General features: G+C 52.0%; 1 protein-coding gene across 1 annotated transcript in view; it reads right to left on the bottom strand.

The window, feature by feature from the left end:
* The window catches only part of NEURL1B (neuralized E3 ubiquitin protein ligase 1B), a 41604-nt gene extending 21914 nt beyond the window's left edge, over positions 1-19690 (bottom strand). The window contains exon 1 of the mRNA XM_012554122.1: positions 19527-19690. Coding sequence (XP_012409576.1) covers positions 19527-19557 — 31 coding nt within the window. The 5' untranslated portion in view covers positions 19558-19690. The remainder of the gene's footprint in view (positions 1-19526) is intronic.
* Positions 19691-20482: the final 792 nt, after the last annotated feature.

The raw sequence follows: 20482 nt of genomic DNA on the forward strand, positions 1-20482 counted from the left end.
CAGGCCTGGCCAATCAGAGCATTGCAGACTTGTCAGGGGAGCCCTCATTTGCTTATAAAGCCAGGTTGAGCTGGATTTCTGATACTTGCAACCACAAATGTCCTGACTGATAGAGTCACCATGTACTCGGTGGATGTGTACGGGACACTCACTCTGACCTGGCTACTTGCCATGCATTCCCTCAATGCATCCTCACAACAACCCTGAGGTAGGGACTCCTGTTATCCCCTTTATGTAGATGAAGAAATGAATTTCAGAGAGGTTGAGTGACTTGCCCAAAGTTACACAGCTAGTTTAGGGGCAAAACTGGGATTGAAACTAGGTTTGTGTGGCTCCCAGCCCTGTCTTTTTAAACTATTTTATCATACTCTCTCTGCCTTTAGAAGCCAACACAGATGGCTAGAAGGGCTGGGCCCTAGAGCCTGGATGTAGGAGAGAGGGCAAGAGGCTGCCTGTTGACCCCCTTCATCCCTGGGCAGACCTATTGGGCACTGAACTGACAGTGGAAGGCAGCAGGCAAAATGGTCACTCCACTCATTCATTCATTTGTCCTTTCTGCAGACATGTCCACCGAGAGTGCCAGGCACTGAGGTTGCTCAAGGGATCATGCACATCCCACCTTTGTGGGGACCCGAGTCTCCACAGTTGAGAAGACACACAACCGAACGGACAATGATAGACAATGACAGCCAAAAAACCCTATACCAGTTGCCATGCAGTCTATTCCGACTTACGGCGACCCCATGTGCGTCAAAGCAGAACTGTGTTCCCGAGGGTTTTTCAAGGCTGTGACCTTTCTTCTGAGGTGCCTTTGGGTAGTTTTGAACTACCAACCTTTCTGTTAATAGTTGAGCGCTTAAACATTTGGGCCACCCTAGGGCTCCTTGACAATAACAACAGTGTGTGATAAAGACCATCTCAGGGGTCAATATCAGTGGTGGAGATAGGGGGTTAATGCCAGGTCTTGAGGGAGTAGCAGGGGAAGGGGGTAAAATCCCAGGCCGTGAGAACGCGATGGGCAGATACAGGAAGAAGCAGGCATTTGTGGGGAGAGTAAGTAATGTGGCGGGCGTGGCGGGGAGGTGGTCTCTGAGGTTGGGCAGCAGGGGCCAGGGGGCCGGTGACGTCATAGTGACCAGAGGGAAAGGCCGCAAACACCAACCCTAGACATTGAGATGGTCCAGGGTGGGAGAGGGGGCGCCCCGGAACTGCTTACAGCAGGGCCAGGCCGCAGGCACGCCCGCTGGTAGAGAGAGGCCTCCCAGGAGTGTGGCTGCAGAGAGACGCCTGCAGAGTGAGACACCCCGCCTTGGGCTAGCTACGCAACCACAAGCAAAAGAGGAGAAGCTGACTGGAGAGCTGTTTGGAAAGAACAAAAACCCAGTGAGTGGGGGGAAATAAACTATCAGAACCACACGACTCTGTGGCCTTGTACGAGCCACTCAACTTACGGTCTGCAGCCTCCTCTGCTCTAACAGGCCGCATTCTCCCCCAGGTCCCCTCCAGCTGAATTCTCCAGGAAACATAACTACGACCACAGATTAAAACCCTTCTGAGCACCCAAGACCTCCGGCCAAGCTTATCTGATGCTTTTTGTTTCCCCTTCCGATTATTGTTTTTTCCCAATCTTATCTCCCAATTTGGAGAATTTCTTTCCAAAGCAGCTTGGGAATCCTAAACAGACGTTCTTTAAAGTGCAGCCTGTCGATGTAAATGAACTCTGGGGTGATAATACTGTCTTGTTACTATAAGGGGAAGCTTCCGCCAAAACCAACTATATGTTAGGATAACATGTAGCCAAGTAACCGGCAGAGTTTACATATTTAATCTTGATTATATGATCTGACTTCCTTCAGGGAATGAGGGATAAACACTGTTTTTTTCCCTTTGAGGCCAGAGCCCTGACATGAGATTAAGAAAACCAGAGTGAAAAAGTTTCTAAGAGGATGTGTTATTTACACAAATTGAAGATGCTTAAAGTGAAAGAACAATAGGCAATCCCCAAATTGTACACTAACATCTGGTTTTAGGGAAAGTGGCTCCTAGACGAAACAGAAAGATGTGGAAATGGACCCAAGGGACCCTGTAGGACATTCTGGTTCTGAGTCGTCAGGAGAAAACCTGGACATTATGATTTAAATTATTGCCATAAACGCTGCAGCCACATTACAGAAACTTTGGAAAAGAGGAGAAAAATTACCCCCAATCTCCCCACTGTCACACTCCAACTTGCACTTTTCGTTGTCTCTGCCTGCCCTTATCACGCGAGAAACATAGATTGTGGCCCCACTATGTGGCGTGCCCTGTGCTAGATGTTTTAGATACGTGATTGTAGCTAATCCTCAAAACAAATCTCTACCTACAGGACTACTGTCTCCATTTTCCTGCAGCTGCAAGGAGCAGTGTTGAAATGTGAACCCAGTTCTCTCTGACCCCAAACACGTGCTCTTCTCCCCTACCCTGACTATCTTCTCTAAGTAGGTGCTGCTTCTAACTGTATGGCAATCTGAGCACACATCCAATTGTGCATCCTGCCTTTTCTTTTCTAACTCAACATTCCATACAAAGCATCTTCCACAAAGCTCCTGAGCCTATCTTATGCTTTCATTTCATAGCTACAGAATATTCCAACAAAAACGTCCCTCACCCTACTCCTCCCGGTGAGCACTTAGCCGTTCCCCGAAATGGGTGAGTCTACCACCAGTCTGTCAGTTTGTTGTACTGCAGTGGCATGCGTGTTGCGTGCATGTTGCTGTTATGCTGAAAGCTATGCCACAAGTATTTCAAATACCAGCAGGGTCACCCATGGTGGACAGGTTTCAATGGAGCTTTTAGACTAAGACAGACTAGGAAGACAGGCCTAGTGATCTACTTCAGAAAATTAGCCAATGAAAACCTTATGGATCACAACAGAACACTGTCCAACTCACTTGCTTTGGACAAGTCATCAGGAGGGATCAATTGCCAGAGGAGGACATCATGTTTGGTGAAGTAGAAAGTCAGTGAGGGCAAGGGAGACCCTTGGTGAGATGGAGTGGCACAATAACCGCAATGATGGACTGGAACATGCCAGTGATCATGAGGATAATGCAGGACCACACAACGTTTTGTTGGGTTGTACATATGGTCACCATGAGTTGAGCTGACCTGATGGCAGCTATCCTCCTCCCTCTCTCACAGATGTAGAGGTTCCCAGCCACTGGTAGCAGGACGAGATTCAAATACTTTGTCACTAGTGAACAAGCCTTCTGCCAGGAAGGGGACCCCAGCCATGTCAGGGACCAAGCCCAGCGTGCCCCTTCCTTCCATGAGAGGCAGAGGCCCTGCTGGCTTTGTGGAGTTATTGCCTCCGGCCAGTGACTTTCCCCCTCTCTGACCAGGAATTGGGGGCAGGGACTCTAAGGCCAAGTCGGGGGGTTCTGTTAAATGGAAACCAAGTGGACACCTCTGTCATCAACCCTTCCTGTTCTCAAGAGGGAGAATAAGAAGTCCTGTCCCAACTCTCACGGTTAACTGAAGGCTGCCCCAGCCTGACTGGTGCCCCACCGAGACCAGAGGACAGGGTCCACTCTGGTCAGCATGGCCCTTCCTTTCCAGCATTTAGTCAAGGGAAAAATGCCTCAAACTCTGGGCAGAGACTTTCAGAGTTGGGTGATGAGTGGCTATGGATAGTGAGTGTATAGGGGACTGTGTTCTGGCTAAAACATTGCCACAGCCCAGCCTTAGGCAAGTCCTTCTAGAAGACAGGTCAGCATGAGAACGGTTCCTTGGGCAGTTCTGAGGTTCACTTGCATCAGTGCTTTAGAACTCACCTTACGGGCTCTGGGTTCAAGCCTGTGCTTGTCTGAGGGATCTTGGGCAAGTCACTTTACCCCCCAAAGCTTGTGTTTCCTCATCTGTAAATGGTGGGTGCTCTCAGACCCCATGTCTCAGGCTGCTGGAGTTCTGGCACATAGTAGATGTTCACCAAATGTTCATTCCCTTCCCCATCCAGTTGCTGTCAAGTCAACTCTAACTCATGGTGACCCCATGAGTGTCAGAGTAGAACTGTGCTCCATAGGGCTTTCAATGGCTGATTTTTCAGAAGTAGATTGCCAGGCCTTTCTTCTGAGGTGCCTCTGGGTAGACTTGAAACTCCAACGTTTTGGTTAGCAGCTGAGTGCTTAATCATTTTCACCACCCAGGGACTCTCCCTTCCCCATAGGGAACATCAAGTCCAACCACTGGGTAAGCCCCTCATCTCCATCTTTTTCACTTTTTAAAATTTTTTAAAATCTCAATTTGTAAAGCAGTTGAAAAGAACACAGATGTGGAGTCAGACAGACCTGAGCTTAAATTTTGGTGTTGACATTGATTAGCTGTGCAATCTTGAGGTACATCTTAACATCTGTCGGTTCCCCCTGACCACACCTAGAAAACTAGTAAAAGTTACCATTACTCTGCAAAGTGGTTGTAAGGATTAAACAAGGCAATGTCATCAGACACTCAGTGCCCACACATAGTAGGTGCTTATTAAACACTTGGTCCCTTCCTTTAACTACCTTATTTAGTTACTTTAACTTACCAGTTGCCCTGGAGTTGACTCTGACTCATGGCGACCCTATGTGTGTCAGAGTAGAACTGTGCTCTATAGGGTTTCCGATGGCTGGCTTTTTGGAAGTAAATCACCAGGTCTTTCTTCTGAGGTGTCTCTGGCTGGACTCAAACCTCCAACATTTTCATTAGCAGCAAAAGCGTTAACCATTTGCACCACCCAGGAACTCCATTCCTTTGATTAGAGACGGTTTATTCCTGGGTCAGAGGCACCTACTTGTGGCGGATGGGGAAATAGATTCCTAAATGCTTCTCCCACGGAGGGCTTGTGACCTTGGCAAGCATCGGCCTCTTTAAAATCCTGGGACAGCTTCCCCATGGTGTCCAAGGACACAGGCCTATATTTAAGCCATCACAGCAGCATCCCAAATGTGTACTGTGACACCCCCTGAATGATCCTTGCTCATCTTCCCAGCCCAGCTTTTCCTTTAATCTAAAAAGAGCCCAAGGAAATGGCATTTACTGCCAGGAGGATGGCAGGAAGCAACCGCCACAGCTTCTCTGGCTGCTGAAACGACAGCTTCCAGCACGCTGGCATTCAGCAGATGGCATTCTTGCTGGAATTTTCAGCAGATTCTTTGCCACCAGCAAACGGAATCGCCAACCAGGAGAACGGTCTAGTCTGCCCCCTTCTTTCAGCAAAGGATTTATCTAGATTTACTGAGCCCCTACTACATGCCAGGTACACACTTAAGTTTATGGGGTTTAATCTTCAAAAAAAAAACAAAAAACTATCCCTCAAGGGTAGACTTTACCACCTACATTTTCCAGATGAGGAAACCAAGGCTCTGAGAGGTAACAAAGCTGGAAAGTGGCAGAAAAAGAGTTGGGCTCGGGCTCTTCCACCCACACTCAGCCTTTCTTCAAGGCCTGTCACCTTTTTTGCGGAGTTGTGGTGGATCATGGACCTTGTTAAGCTGATGAATGCTGACAGCTCTATAGGCCTCTCTCTCCAGAAATATGCTGCTGTTGTTAGTTGTTGTCAAGTTGGCTCCAATTCATGGTGATTCCATGTACAACAGAAAGTAACATTGCCCAGTCCTGGCCCATGTCCACAATCGGTATGCTTGAGTCATGTTGCAGCCACTGTGGATTCTGAGTGCCTTTCAACCTGGCGGCTCATCTTCCAGCACTATATCAGGCAATAATCTGTTGTGATCCATAGGAATTTGATTGAGTGATTTTCAGAAGTAGAGTTCTAGGCCTTTCTTCCTTGTCTTAGTTTGGAAGCTCCGCTGAAACCTGTCCACCAGGGGTGACACCGTTGGTATTTGAAATACTGGTGGCTTAGCTTCCAGCATCACAGCAACATGCAAGCCACCACAGTATGACAATCTGACAGACAGGTGGTGGTCCCCAGGAACATACCCATCACCATATACACAATTTTACATACAGTTTCAGGGGCTTCCTGGACCCACATAACACCTATCCACAGGCTGTGGACCCTAAGTAAAAAATGTCTGGTTCAAGCAATATTTGCCCAACTTCAAATTCAAACCAAATTCAAACCAAATTCAAAAAAAGCAGCGTGGTGTGTGTGTGGCGGGATATATTTAGAGAGGGAAAGGCGGTGCTGGCATTTGGCAAGGCTTTCCACCACTCAAAGACTTTCCACCACTCAAAGACAGGCGAGGGTATCAGTCCCCTTTGGTAATGAAAGTCCCTTTTTCATTGGTGGGTTTAAAAGTGGACTAGAAAAAAATAACCAACCCTCCCTCACCTCCTCCAAACGGGGCAATAACATACATGCACCAGGAGACAGGCGCTGGCTTAACAGGACTTTGTTCTTGGTTTCAGATGCCTGGTTGGCCGGCACCCCGGATGGAAAAGGGCCAGCCCCCGTTGGAAACTGCCACCCTGCTCCCCTCCCCTTGGCTTTGCAAACAAAACTCAGTCACCCCGGTGCAGCTGGGAAGGCCCGACACTCCTGTCAACAGCTGCAAGGAGACCGAGGCAGGAAAGAGGGAGGGAAGGAGGGAGGCCGGAGGACACGCAATGCTGCTGGCGGGAAGAAAACCCGCTCCTTCCAGGCATAAGTGGCAGCCCTCTCAGCTTGAGGGGGCTCCGATGCACCAAATTCCCGGGGGGTGAGGTCATCCCTGCACCCTCTCCAAGTGTGCTTGGCTGGCTGGAGCCGGGATTCCCAAGCCGGCTCAGATCCTCTGCTGGCCCCTAGACTGAAGGTCTCTCCTTGATAAAGGGACACAGGCAACTCCAACTTTAGAGGCACCGGCTCTCGGGGTTAGGGAAAGGGTGGGGGAGTGTGCCCTCATTCCTTCTTGAGTACATCACTTCCGCCTGCATCTGACATTTATGGAGCATCTGCACCATGCCAGGTCCAGCGCTGGGGACAGGGGCCTGGGCACAGGCGAATCAAACACCAGCCTGGCCCTCTAGGGCTGAGGGACAGGGTGGGGACAGGCACACAAGGAGGCCAGGACTGTGCAGGTGGTCAGCACAGAGGGCTGGGGTGGTGGGGACGACTGAGGAGGAGTGGTTGGGAGCATGGTAAAGGATGGGGACATGTATTTCAGGAAGAATGAATAGCACGGGCAAGGTCTGGAGATGAAAAAGAGCAGAGTGCAACTGGGGACCTGCACAGAGTATGAGCAGAGGGGAAGATGAGGCGGATAGGGATCGGGGCTGCACCCAAAGCTCCTGACGGCCATGCTGAGGAAGCTGGGGCTTGAGAAGACCCTAGGGCCATCGAAGGGGCTAGAGCAAGAAGGGACCTCACAGATCCACGTCTCAGAGGAAGGAGATTTGGGCCCTCCCTGGGTCCTCCCATACTACTGTGCTGTCAAAATGACCCAGCACAGTTATTGTTGCTGTTAGTTAGCTGCTGTTATCGGCCCTGATTCATGGCAACCCCACACACAATGAAACGATATGCTCCCAGTCCTGCACTATCCCCATGATCGGTTGTGGGTCAGACCATTGTGATCCATAGGGCTTTCATTGCTAATTTTTGGAAGTAGATCACCAGGCCTTTCTTCCTAGTCTGTCTTAGTCTGGAACCTGTTCAGCATCACAGCAACGTGCAAGCCTCCACTGAGAAACGGGTGGTAGCTGCACATGAGGTACATTGGCTGGAAACTGAACCCCGATCTCCTGCATGGAAGGTGAGAATTCTACCACTGACAGCAATCCAGGTTTCGAACATCACTTCTAAGCTACCACAGTCCTGTGCGTGGGCTCCTGCTTCTTCACACAGCCTGAGCAGCTGCCCGCTGATTAGCTGGTGGAATCCACCATTTCCCTTCTCTTTGCCCTGAGAAAGGCCTCCCCCAAAGCCTGACTGGTGCCCAGAAGCCTGGCTACTTGCTGACCTCAACCCTGGGCGAGCACCTGCAGGGCCTCTGTCCGACTTTTGGGAACAGAAGACCGTTTGGTCCTGCTTTTCAGGGTCAACGGCAATGCTGGGGAAGGAGAAGTCTCTCCTTGAGCCACACTATCCCCACTCCTGGAGCTGGGCAAAACGGTTGTTTCCCCGAAGGGCGGGGCCCCACCTAGGGCATGCCAGGGGCTCCCCCTGCGAGCCATCCACTCACCTCCACGCCCTGCCAGTAGCTCACAGAGGAGGAAACTGAGACCCAGGGAGAAGGTAGCCCAGCCTGTGAGGGCGGTGCCCATTTTACCGTCTGGCCCTGCCTGACCCCGAAGGTGGCATCTGTTCCCTTTCCACCTCACTCCTCCTCACAGTCTCTCATTTACCCCCAACCTACAAGAAAAAGCTAAACTGTGCACTAGTCACTTAAGCCACCTTCTGGCAAAGAGGATAAGCATGGCCCTGGCCTGGTCTTGGGAAGGAAGTGGTGGCTGGGGCGGGCATCATCAATCAGCTTGTTTTGAGCTGCTCAAAGGCCACAGTTTGGCGGAACTTGAGATGAACAAAGCATCTAAAAAAGGAAAGTGAGTGACTGATGAGGGGAGGGGGAGCCCCAGTGCCAAGTGTCCCTGAGGTCTGAAAATAATGGGGGGTGGGTGGGGCATGACGGGGGGGCAGACCTCCCACGGGGGGCTGCAAAGAGCCTTGCCCTCCACCCACAAGACTGGAGACTACGTGGGATCCTCCCAAAAGCACTGGAGGTCTGACTGTTACCAGACCCACTGCTGGTGAGGAAAGGAGGCTCAAAGAGGTTGGGAGAGCTGCCCAAGGCCACATAGCCAGGAAATGGTGCAGTTGGCCCTTGAACCCACACCAGCCTGGTTCTAAGACGGCTGCTTCCAGCAAAGTGTGGAAGTCATGTGTACAGTGAAGGAACCTAGATGGCACACAGTAGGTCCTCAACTAATGCCCTTGCATTCCCTGCCATGTTTGGCTCTGAGCCCCTGCCCACCCAGCTTGCCTCCTCCACTCTGCTTCCTTCTCTGAAGGAAGCTCTGGCTGTTTTCTCACCCATTAGCCTGGGCTCCCTTTCTCCCAGTGCCTAGAGGGCCCCTGAATGTAGGTGAGTGTGGACTGATGCTGCTGCAGGAAGCCTGTGCTGACTTTTGCCTCCTTATCCAGAGGGAAAAGGCTAAGTGTTTGGAAATGCAAACTCTGGAGCCTTGATAAGAATCTCCATCCTTCACCTCCCAAGCTCTGACCATTTGCCATGTGCTGAAAGTCGCTGGCTCATCTGGGCCTCTTTACAGCCCCATGAGCTCGTTTCACAGATGAGGACATTGGGTCCAGAGGGGGGGAGGGGCCGGCCCAAGGTCATGATGCATAAGTGGCAGGGTCAGGAGTCGACTCATATCTGAATGCAAAGCCCATGCCAGCTCTTGACCATTATGAGCAATTACTTCCTTAGTCAACCAGCAGCCACTTGAACGATCTATCACAGGGGCTTAGCAGGACTATGGGCCTTTTGCCCTGCCCCCTTCCATCAATTTAAGGAGCACAGATTCCTTGCCTCCAAGTAGAGAGGAAGAAAGGTAATGGACCCCTATGGAGTCCCTACCTTGCATCCCATGAGGGAGGTGCCATCATTATTCCATCCTAAATATGAGGAAATGGAGGCTCAGAGAGGGGAAGTGACTTGCCAAGGGTCACACAGCTTAGATACGCTGGGATTGAGATTCGGACTCAGGACTGCCTCCCATACAAGTGCTCTTTCCACCATTTCTCTGGGGATTCTAGCCAAGACCCTATCTATAATCGCTGGGTGACCCTGCCTGAAGTCATCAGTGTCTCAATCTGCCAAATGGGTGGAGGGGTGCTCTGATTCCCAGCACCCTCTGGTTTTGTGGAACAACTCCAGAGCTGCTGGTGGCCTGTGTGTAGGGTGATGCTCTGTGCCATACCCTAGAGACCTGGAAATTCCACTCTCCCATTTCCTGCCCTTGAATTGCTTCTTCTGAGGAGCAAGGATCCACTCCTGTGGAGTGGAAAGTTACCAGGCAGATCCAGCCCTAGGACACTGGGTTTGTGCGTGCCCACCCATCTCATAAATCCATCAGTCTTAGGGAAAAGGGATGAAAACACATGCCCCATGGGATATAAATGTGATATAAACAATGTGTAATGTTGAGGATGTAAACAAAATATACCTTTTAACAGCTGTGGGCATTCTGTCAAGTGCCAATACACCCCAAACACCCTCAACCCACCCGTTTTACCTGCTGTTTCTGAAAAACAAGGCTGCTGTGGGCCACCCTATGCCCAAATGGCTTACTCATTAAAGAACTTTCCCCGCTGCCCAGAGGTGAGGCAAGAGGGCAGCTCAGGGCTTCCCTGAGTCCCTGTAATAAGAACAAAGAAAGGAAAAGAGGGATGAGGGTGGGCTGGGACTGACATGTAAGGATGACTGTCTCAGTGCCAGCTCAGGAACACCTGCGGCTCAGTCTGAAAGGTGCTAAGACCTGGGGGCGGTGGGGGGGGGGCAGTTTGGGCTGGGGCAGGTGACTTCATCTTTCTGTGCTTCATTTTCCCTACCTATAAAATAGGGCTAAACAACCCCCAGCATGCAAAACTGGTAGGAGGATGATACAAGGTAAAAGACTGTGAAAGGGCCCTGCAAGAGTTCAGCAGATATGCTGGCTAGCACTCCCATCAAACCCCAGGGTCAAAAGGCACCTTAGAGGATAATTCATCCAGGCTCCATCGGACATGCCAGTAGACCCTGTAATATCCATGTCCAGTCCCAGGTGGGCTTAAACACCAGTGCCACTCCAGTGATGGAGAGCTCCCTCTCCCTGTTCTACTTCTAGACAGCTTTCACCATAAGAAAGTTCTTCCTTTGACTGTGCTGAGATCTGCCTCCATGTGATGTCTATACACTGCTGCTTCTGAGTCTGGTCCACAGTGCCCTTCCCCGACTCAGCTCCCCCAGCCTCAGGCAATGGCTCTGTAGTGATCTGCAGGCAGCTCTCAGGCTCCAGGGGTCCCCAGGATATGTTGTTTGGGATGTTTCGCTGCTCTGGAGATGACATGGCCTTCAGACTCCCAAAGGCTCCCCTGTGCTGTGCAGAAAGTCCTCAGGAATCAGTTGTCCCCTAACCTGCCTTGGCTGGGAGTTGGGAGCAGAGAGCCACATACAAGATCTTGGGGGATATCAGCTGGGGTCCCCACAATGAACCCACAGACTGCCTGGAGAGCACCCCACCCTGTCATGCCTAGAGGTGGGATGTGAGACAAAAGACCAAAGAATTAGGTGAGCCACTAAAAAAAAAAAAAAAAAATTGCCAGGGTTTTGAAATACTTATAGACTTCTGCCAACTACTATGGAGGCTTCAAGTGTGTAATGGGCTGTATTGTGTCCCCCCAAAATATGTGCTGAAGACCTATCCCTGGTACCTGTGAATGAGACCTCATTGGGAAATAAGGTCTTTGCAGATATAATCAAGTTAGGATGAGGTCATACTGGATTAGAGTGGGCCTTAAATCCAATGACGAGAGGACATAGAGAGAGACACAGGGATACACACAGGCAGGGACTGGAGTGATGTGTCTATAAGCCGAGGCATGTCAAGGGGTGCAGGCAGCCACCAGGAGCTCAGAGAATGGCACAGAATAGCTTCTCCCTCAGAAACTGGAAAAGGAATCAACCCTGCTGACCCCAGAATTTCAGACTTCTGAACTGTGAAAGAATACATTTTTGTTGTTTTAAGCCACCCAGTTTGTGGCACTGTTACAGCAGGCCTAGGAAACCAACGCATGGTGCAAATGTGAAATGGCCCCCACATGACCCTCCACCCAACACCAGCACTCCCACACAGACATTCCTTCCTTCTACTTGGTATTGTGTTGTATTGCCCGAGCTGTGCGTCCTTGGGCAAGTTACTTTCCCTCTCTGTGCCTCCGTTCCCTTGACTGTTAAATGGGACTAATAATAGTATCTATTTCATAGGCCTTCTCCTGAAGGTTAAATGCACGCACCTGCTTAGAAAAATGTCTGGCACAGACCCGCTGCATGATACCAGCTGGGAGTGATTATTCTTCTGTGTCTGCCTCCCTCAGGAGCCCTGAACCAGGGCTCAGCAGGGGCAGGGGCTTGTCTGTCCAGTGAAGACATAATCATAATAGGTGCTGTGTGAGAGCACTTACTATCTGTCAGATGCTTCGCATGCCTGAGAGGTAACATCATTTGCTTTCGGCAGATGAGGAAACCTAGGCTTAGGAAGGTTAAGTGGCCTGTCCAGCCAATATGGGGCAGGGTTAAGATTCAGACAAGTGATGAAGGACCAGCCATGCTGACACAGACAGCCTAGGATGGGAGGAAGATGCTCCTGGGTCCTCCCCACAAGAAGGACTTGGTCCAGGATGTCAAAGGGATCTCACCTCCATCCCATGCCTTTGCTGAGTGACTGGTGGGGGGCCGCAGGAGCTCTGGGTGAGAAGGGCCTGAGACCAGTCAGGGCTCAAGGCAGAGGGCGGCGGGGGCACTGTGACGTCTGCAATATGGAGAAGGAGGTGGTAGCCCACACGCCAGGGTTTTACCAGGCAGACAAGCCAGGAGCCTGAGCTATAGTTGGGCAGGCAGGGGAAAGGGGCACGGGAGCTCAAGTTCACCCTTCTCCTCTAGGGCAGGATTCCCAGCGGCCACCTCCACCCTTTTATAGAGTCTATAGGCCTGGGGTGGGGTGGGGTGTGGACCTTTTCCGTGGGCAGGTTCAGAATGGCTGCTGTGGACAGAAGCCATTCATCTTCACAGGGCAAAGAAAGTACATCTGAGGGAGGGGCAGCTTGGCATGGGGGAGGCCCATCCCAGCGCTCAGAATGAGGACATAAGAAGAGCAAGGTAACAAGAGGAGCCTCAAGAGGACCCCCAGGGAGCGGCACCCTGGAGTAACGGAGGGGAAGGGGCTCTGGAGCCAGGCAGGCCAGGGACCAAATTCCCGCTCTGCCCTTTCCTGGCCGAACGGCCTAGGCCAGGTCTCTTTACCCCTTTGAGCCTCAATTTCCCCCTCTGTAAAATGGGGAGACTTCTTCTGGGGGGACTGCCTCAAGATTTAAATGGGATGAAATGGATAAAGGGTCTGGTGTGGGGGCACGCATGCCACAGCTCTGCCGCTTGGAAACATGCCTTGGTGAGCACTGACTCCCCGTGGGGTTGCAGCCAGGCACCCTCCCGCTTCCCTCTGAGCGTTCAGCTCTAACCACACACACTGCGTGGCGTTCTGGGCTTCTATTTTAAGGCCTCACAGAGCACCACTAAGTACAGAAAGCCCTTTGGTCCAAAAGAGGGGCAGAGCGAACTCTTCTTGTCTATGGGGAAGATTAAACAGTATGTTCTGAACCTCCTTGTGCCCAGTCCAGGGAAAACGTTAAGCCCATGCTGGCAAACCACCGCACATTATCACGGTGGGGAATGGGGCAGCTCAGAAATCCAAGCCTTTTGTCAGGCCGCAAGAACCCCGACCTGACTTCCCCTCCAACGGCTTCTCCCGCATGCCACTCCCTCTTGCCCTGGGACCCCCAGGATGCCTGTGGGGAGACAAGCGCTGCTCAAGCTGCCCTCAGGCCTTGGCCCTGAACAGCCTCCCTCTTCTCTTCTCCTAGCTAACTTCTCTTCTTTTTGGCCTCAGCTAGACAGTACCTCCTCCAGGAAGCCTTCCTGGCATCCTCCTCCTCTGGGCTCTCACAGTCCCTCCCTCCTCTTCCCCACTTGATGTAACTGCTGTGTCCTTGTCAGTCTTTCCCACCAGACCTTGAGTCCTTATGCCCAGGCTGTGTCCCCAGGTCCAGCCCCGAGCCTGGCCTAGGGGTTTGGTAAACAAATAAAAACTGCAACATGAAACCTGCTGAGCAGATTCTTCTCATCAGAAATCAGGTGTCCAGGAAAGTGCTGAAGGAACCCTTGGAAATTACTGTCCATGCCAATGAAGGGACATCTCCCAACCAAGCCCCTCGGTTGGAGGCTAGTGGTCACCTAGGGCAGGACCTCTCAAGGCAGGGAGTGAACTGCACCTGTCAGGGAACCCTAAGCAGGGGTCTGCATCATGCTAAACACTCTGCTGCTTTCTTCCACTTAATTCTTACCACTGCCACCTGTGAGCTAGCTGCCCCTACCATCCCCATTTTATACCCCAAGAAGGAAACTGAGGCACACAGCGAAGCAAGCACTTGTCCAGGGTCCAAGCACTGGCAAACAGCAGAGCTGAGATTTGAACCTAGGCAGCCAGACTCCAAGATCTGTGTTCTTGACCCTGACCCAGCCCTCCCACTGCAGCAGACCAGAGGTCTTCCAGCTCTCAATTACTTTGGCTGCAACCCCTGGAAAGAAATACAGTGTACATTGACACACACAGAGTGGACTGAAACAAAAGTTTACCAAGTAAAAACACCCTCACTACTGAGTGCACGCCAACCTTTTCTTTTATTCTATTCTATGTCATTTAAATTTCTTTTTAAAAAGCTGGTCATGACCTACATAAACCACTTGGACCTGGTGGCCAGGACTTGTCTGGGGCCTTGGGCATCAACCCCTGCCCCCCGAGGCATCGGGTAATGGCACCCTGTGCTCTCCAGTGACTTAATCATTGGTTCTACTCTATTAGAGTGTGTTGGGCTCTCCCACTGGACAGCAAGCTGCAGGAGGGCAGCTCTGTCTCCTTCACAGCTGCATCCCCCAGTTCCTGGTACACAGCAGGTACCCAATAGTTGTAAGGTAAGTGAAATCAGGCAGCAAAATCAAGAATATGTGCTTAAGTGGAGATCAGGGTGGCCATGGGGTGTCTGAGCCACAGAAGACCCTAAAAGCAGAAGGAGATGACATTTGGCGGGCAGACATTCAATTGGACTTCCTTTCAGATGTCACCTCCTCCAGGAAGCCTCCACTGACTCCCACAGCCCCTGAGCTCCCGCTTCTCTTGCCAAGGGGGTGGGGATAGAAGGGAGCAGAGGCAAGAGCAGGAAGAGCATAAAAACAGAGGAAGGGTCTAATTCCTTCCGACTCCAGACTCTCCACGGACAACTCTTCCACTTTTCCTGGACAGACACCATTCTCTCTTTCCCACTTCCGTTGATGGTAAGACCACTCCACTCCCACATCCCCTACCCCAGCCCCTGCACTGCATCCTCATAGGCTATCCCCAGTGCACCTTGACTAGTCAGTTCCCTGACACCATGCTAACAGCCTTGTAAGTTTCAGGGCTGTGCGAGGAGGGGCTGTCCGTTGGAGAGGCTCAGCTCAAGCCTCATGCTCAACCCCTGGCTATAAAAGACATTCTTAATGGCCTGGTGGGAGGGAGGCAGATGGGGCAAGACACGGCAAGGAAAGCCCGAGTAACTTTTAAGTTGTGGCTGGGTGAAGGAGGTACAAAGAACAAAGGGAATGTCGCTGGTTGGGGGAGTGATAAAGGTCTGCAGCCCCCTGCTCCGCCCTGCCCCCCACTAAGAGTCGAGAAAGTCCAGAATGTGGGAAACAGGGACTGCATCACTACCCACCACTCAGACAGGGAGCCAGGGCTGCCCCATCAAGGCCAGCACCCACACAGTCTCCTTATCCAGGACACAGAAAGAAAGGGGCTCTGCAGGGCAGGGTGTCTGAGTGTCCCAGGGAGTGGGGCATCCCCTATCCTGAACTCGGTGTTTGTAGACTATTCTCCCCCTTACCCCATGCGTGCCTTGGTCCTTTACCTCTATGAGCCTCAATTTGCTTCCCTGTAAAATAGGGATAAATACAGCCCCTCTAAAGTGTTGTTACGAGGATTTAAAGATAATGTGGGTAAAGCCCCTGACCCAGGGCCTGGCCCAGAGAAAGATCAATGCAGCTTCCTCACTGCAAAGCTCCAGGCTGCCGGATTATTGAACTGACACTAAAAAGGGCTGTTGACTTGGTCAAGTGTGGACCAACTTAATGATTAAACCCAACCTGCAGTTTGAATTTAGCCTTTTCACCAACCAGAATGACCAGCGAGCACCAGAGGCACGGAGGGAAGGGATTGGAATACGCTGGCAGGAAAAGAAAGGGTAGAGTCCCTCCTCCAAATCCCTGGGACCTGGAATGCTTCCCCTCCCCTACTCCCACCTGTTCACACTTTTTTTTTTTTTTTTAACAAAACCCAGATTAAAGCTAATGGGGTTGAGAGAAAAGGACCATCTGGTATTAGGAATTAGACAGATCTAAGCCTTCTAAGCCCAGCCTGGCCACTGCCTAACTGTGAGAGTCTGGGCAAGTATTTTAACCTCTCTGTGACTCAGTCTCCTCATCTGTAAAATGGAAGAGATGACGCCTTACTTTGCAGGATTGAACTGCAACTGAAGAGAGGATAGGTAAAACACACAGTAGGAGCTTAGCAAATGCAAGTTCTCATGCTGACTTCTGCACGTTTCCATTTATAGGGCATTTGTCTGAATTTGCTGGTGCACAAGGGCTGCCCAGGGGCTTCCCCGCAATCGATTGTAAAGGACCTCTCCTTCCCTTTCTTTGGCAGTTTCTTATCGTACACACTTGCATACCATACACATGGTGGGGCATGCAATAAATGTTATCTGAACCATGGATTGGGAGCCACTTGATGTCAGGGAAAGAATGCAGGACTTTGGAGCTAAATAAACCTGGATTTCAGTCTGGTTCTGCCAAGTGGATGAGCGCTATGGGCTGGGACAAGTCATTTTACCTCTGTGAGCCTCAGTTTCCTCGTCTGTAAACTGGGGATGATAACCCCTACCTTGCAGGGCTATTGCAAGAATGAAATCAATTCAACACCTATTTATTGGGTATCTATTATGTACTAGCTACTGCTTCAGTTACTGAACATATAGCAGGGAACAACACAGACAAAATCGTACCTGGGGAGATAGACAGTACACATAACAGGATGTCATATCATGGTACGTGCTAAGGAGAAACCCTTAAGGCTGTGGGGAGTGCTGGGTGCAGGGGCAATGGCAGGGCCCTCATTGGAACAGAGACCTGACAGGAGCAGGAGGGAACCACGTGGAAATCTGGGAGAAGAATATTCCAGGCAGAGGAACCAGCAAGTGCAGGGGCCTTAAGGAGATGCACACTTGGCGTGTAAACGCAGCCACATATGCAGGAAGCCTGGCACAGAATCCAGGTGCTCGGCAAATGCCAGCTCTCTATTTCAAGTCCCGTAGAACAAACCCCACGCATGTGTCCTTTTTCTGAGAACCAAAGCACAAGGATTTCTACAGGGCAAGACTGAGCCAAGCATTCTTTTAGCCTAAGATTCAGGCAACAGTTGAGCTCCACCACCAGTTTTTGAGCCCCTGCCAGGCACCAGGCCCTGTGCTGGGCAACCAGGGATACAAGATGATCAAGACAAGGCTCTGTCCTCAGGGAGCTCCAAGGTGAGTCACAGAGATGGTGACAACAGTGAATGCAGTAAGATGGACAAGCAGAGGCTTAGAAGTTACCCAGGGGCAGAGGGGAGGATGGAACTGAATGTACGGGTGGTCAGGAAAGGCTTCCTGGGGGAGGTGACAACCGAATTGGATTTTGAGAGATGGGCTAGACAAGAAAGGGTATTCCAGGTATGGGAAACAGCAGGTGCAGAGCACAGAGGTGTAAAAAAGAAGACAGTGTTTGTGAGAAATTAATTATAGGCAGGTCAGAAAAGAATAAACAGTCCTTCACCTTCATATTCTTGGTATCTGCAACCCGTTGGGGCTCAGGAATTCCAGTTCTGTCCCCTTCCTCTCAAACTCAAGGCAAGCTTCAAGCCCCAGTGGAGAATGTGAATTTCCCACACTTGGCTACTACAACATGTAACTGATGTTAAGCCTAGGCTCCCAGCCCATGGTGCCCAGTCTGCAGAGAGGGGGCTGGGTGGGCTGGAGACTGAATAAAACTTGCTATATTTAGCCCAGCGTATGCCTGTCCCTTTTTCCACCCCAAGGCTGACCCACAGGTGGCAGAATGGCTTTTTTACTAGAACAGCATAAACATTCCTTAATTCAGAAATCCTCCAAAGGGGCCTGTGCCTTGGTGTCTTTGTGGCTAGGAGAATGTGTGCAGCTGTACTTGCCAGTTTCCCTAGACATCTCCTGATTGGATAGGTGGGTGGGTCCTCTCCCACTACTGCAATGGCAAGCATTGTGCAGACCTGGCTTTGAATCCTACCTCTGCCACTGAGCAGCTGGAGACCCTCTGCTAGAAACTTCACCTCTCTGAGAAGTCAGAGGTTTGAATGCAGTGGCCCTAAAACTGTCCAGGGATTCAAATAGGAGTTGGCTCCTCTTCCATAAATTGGCCTTGGGATCCGGGATTCAGCACCTGTTCACTTTAATGCCCTCTGGGGGAGGAATTATTTTTTTGATAACTGCATATAACTCTTAGATAAGAGGACCATGCGGGAATGTTAGAGCAGAGAGAGGGTGATATGTCTCTTTTCTACTAAAACCTCCTAGAACAGAGATGGAGTGCTATGTCCTGCTCCTCCTAAGACCTCCTAGAACAGAGATGGAGTGCTTTGTCCCACTCCTCCTAAAACCTCATGCTAAATTTGCCCCACAGCTGACTTGCTTCCCCACTGACATGGGCCTTTGTACTTTAAATACAAACACTTCTCTCACCTTCTGCCCAAAGGATGCTTCAAACGCCCAGCCTTAAGCCGAAATAGTTATTCTGAAGACGGGGGGCGCAGGGATGGCTGAGCAGACACATACGGGTGCCAGTGTAGTCTCCCCTACTAGCTGTGTGACCTTGGGTGAGTCATCTCCCCTCTATGAGCCCAATTTCTTCATTTGTAAAATGGAGATACACATCTTTACCGCGAAGCTTCTTTGCATACCGCGCTGGGTATGCAAAGCACCCAGCCCAGAGCTGATCCGTAGGCGACTTACCAGGTATTTTCTACTAAGGCCTCTCCTGCCTCCCCACTCGCACCCCATCCCCCTTCTCTGGATCCCCTCACTCCAGCTCCAAAAAATCTGAGGTGGCTTTAACTAGGGGGCGACGCGCCTTGCATTGTCGACTCCGAGGGGCTAGAGAACCCCCAGTTGAGCCGACACCAGAGGGGGGCGCAAACAGGGTGCGCGTCGGAACGCGGCCAAGCAAGGTAGTATGTGCCGCGGGGACGCCGAATGGCTGGAAACTGGGGTACCCTGCTAGCATCCCCCACTCTCAGCAGTTGTAGTCTCGGCACAACGGGCGCTTCTGGCCGTCGGAAGCCGCAGCCAGCCAGGCTCCAGTCACCCCCAGCAGCGCCCCGGGCTTCTTCCTCAGCGCCCTCGGGCTGAAACAAAGGCGAGGGGGCGTGCGGCATCGCCCCAGCGTCCCCTTCGCGCGTCTGGCCAAAGCTGGGAGAATGAGAATGGGGGTCCCAAAGGTAACCAGGACGTGGTACCCACCCTCCTGGAGCGCAAAGACAAGCCGCGGGGCGCGCGCGGAGCCTGGGTCCGAGAGGCACCGAAGACTCCAGCCCGCTGAACGCCGAGGGCTCCAAGGAGGGTCAGGGTCTCCAGGAGTCACCAACGGGCCCCCCGGGGGAGAGGAGAACCCCTACGTCCGTCTCCCGGGTAGGTGACACCGGCATACCTGGCAGGGTCCTGTGCACCGTGTTGCCCATCGCTGCGTCGGGGCGCGGCGTTGGCTGCGGCGCGGGCACCGGGGCTAATTGCGCGGCGCACCGCGGGCCGGGGCCGAGGCCAGGGTCGGGCTCCGGGGCATCGCCACTGCACAGGCGAGCCGGCGGGCTGCGGCTGGGGTGGGCGCCGGGAGCTAGGCGGCCGGGCGGTGGCGGGAGGAGGCGGAGCCACCGGCCCGGGCCCACCAGCTCCGCCCCCACCGCCCGTTGCCTCCAACCGTGTAGGGGCGGGGCCGCGGCTGCCGCATCTTTTGAAAGTTTGCACCGGGTGGCGGGAGGGGAACGCCGAGCCGCCCTCCCTCGCAATTCCCGCGCCCGGGCCTGGACCGCGCGCCGGGCAGCTGGGTGCCCTCAGGATGCCAGGCTCTCCAGCCTGCTCGCTGTGCACTACCTCATTTATTCCGATACTCAAGGAAGGCCTACTGTGTGCCAGGCCCTCTTCCAGGCTCTGGGCCGCAGGGGTCCAAGCCCTCACCCCCGCGGACGTACACTGGCAGAAGGTCATTTCGGACAGTGTAAAGGGCTTGAAGCCTGTACAGCTGGGGTGCCTGGGGTGCGGGTGGAGTCTGTTCTATCCTACAAACCACAGGCCTAGGGGGAGGAGAAACCTAGGCCGGTGCCCAAAGGTTGGGAGGATAGAACTGATATTCATTCATTCATTCACTTGTTCATTAAAATATTTACTGAGCATGTCCTATGTCCCAGGCACTGTCGATGCTGCAATCAAGAGGTCAGACAAGGTCCTCAGCTCATGGAGCTCCTGTAGCAGTGATGACAGACTATTGTGAACAAAGCCTCGAAGAAAATAAAACAAGATAGTGATGGGATGACTTTGTTTTGGGGGGTCAGGGAGAGCCTGGGGGGAAAGCATGTAAGCTCCATCTGATGAACAGGAAGGAATCGGCCA

The sequence above is a fragment of the Trichechus manatus genome, unplaced genomic scaffold (assembly GCF_000243295.1).
Source record: "Trichechus manatus latirostris isolate Lorelei unplaced genomic scaffold, TriManLat1.0 scaffold00011, whole genome shotgun sequence".
Lineage (NCBI taxonomy): Eukaryota > Metazoa > Chordata > Mammalia > Sirenia > Trichechidae > Trichechus > Trichechus manatus.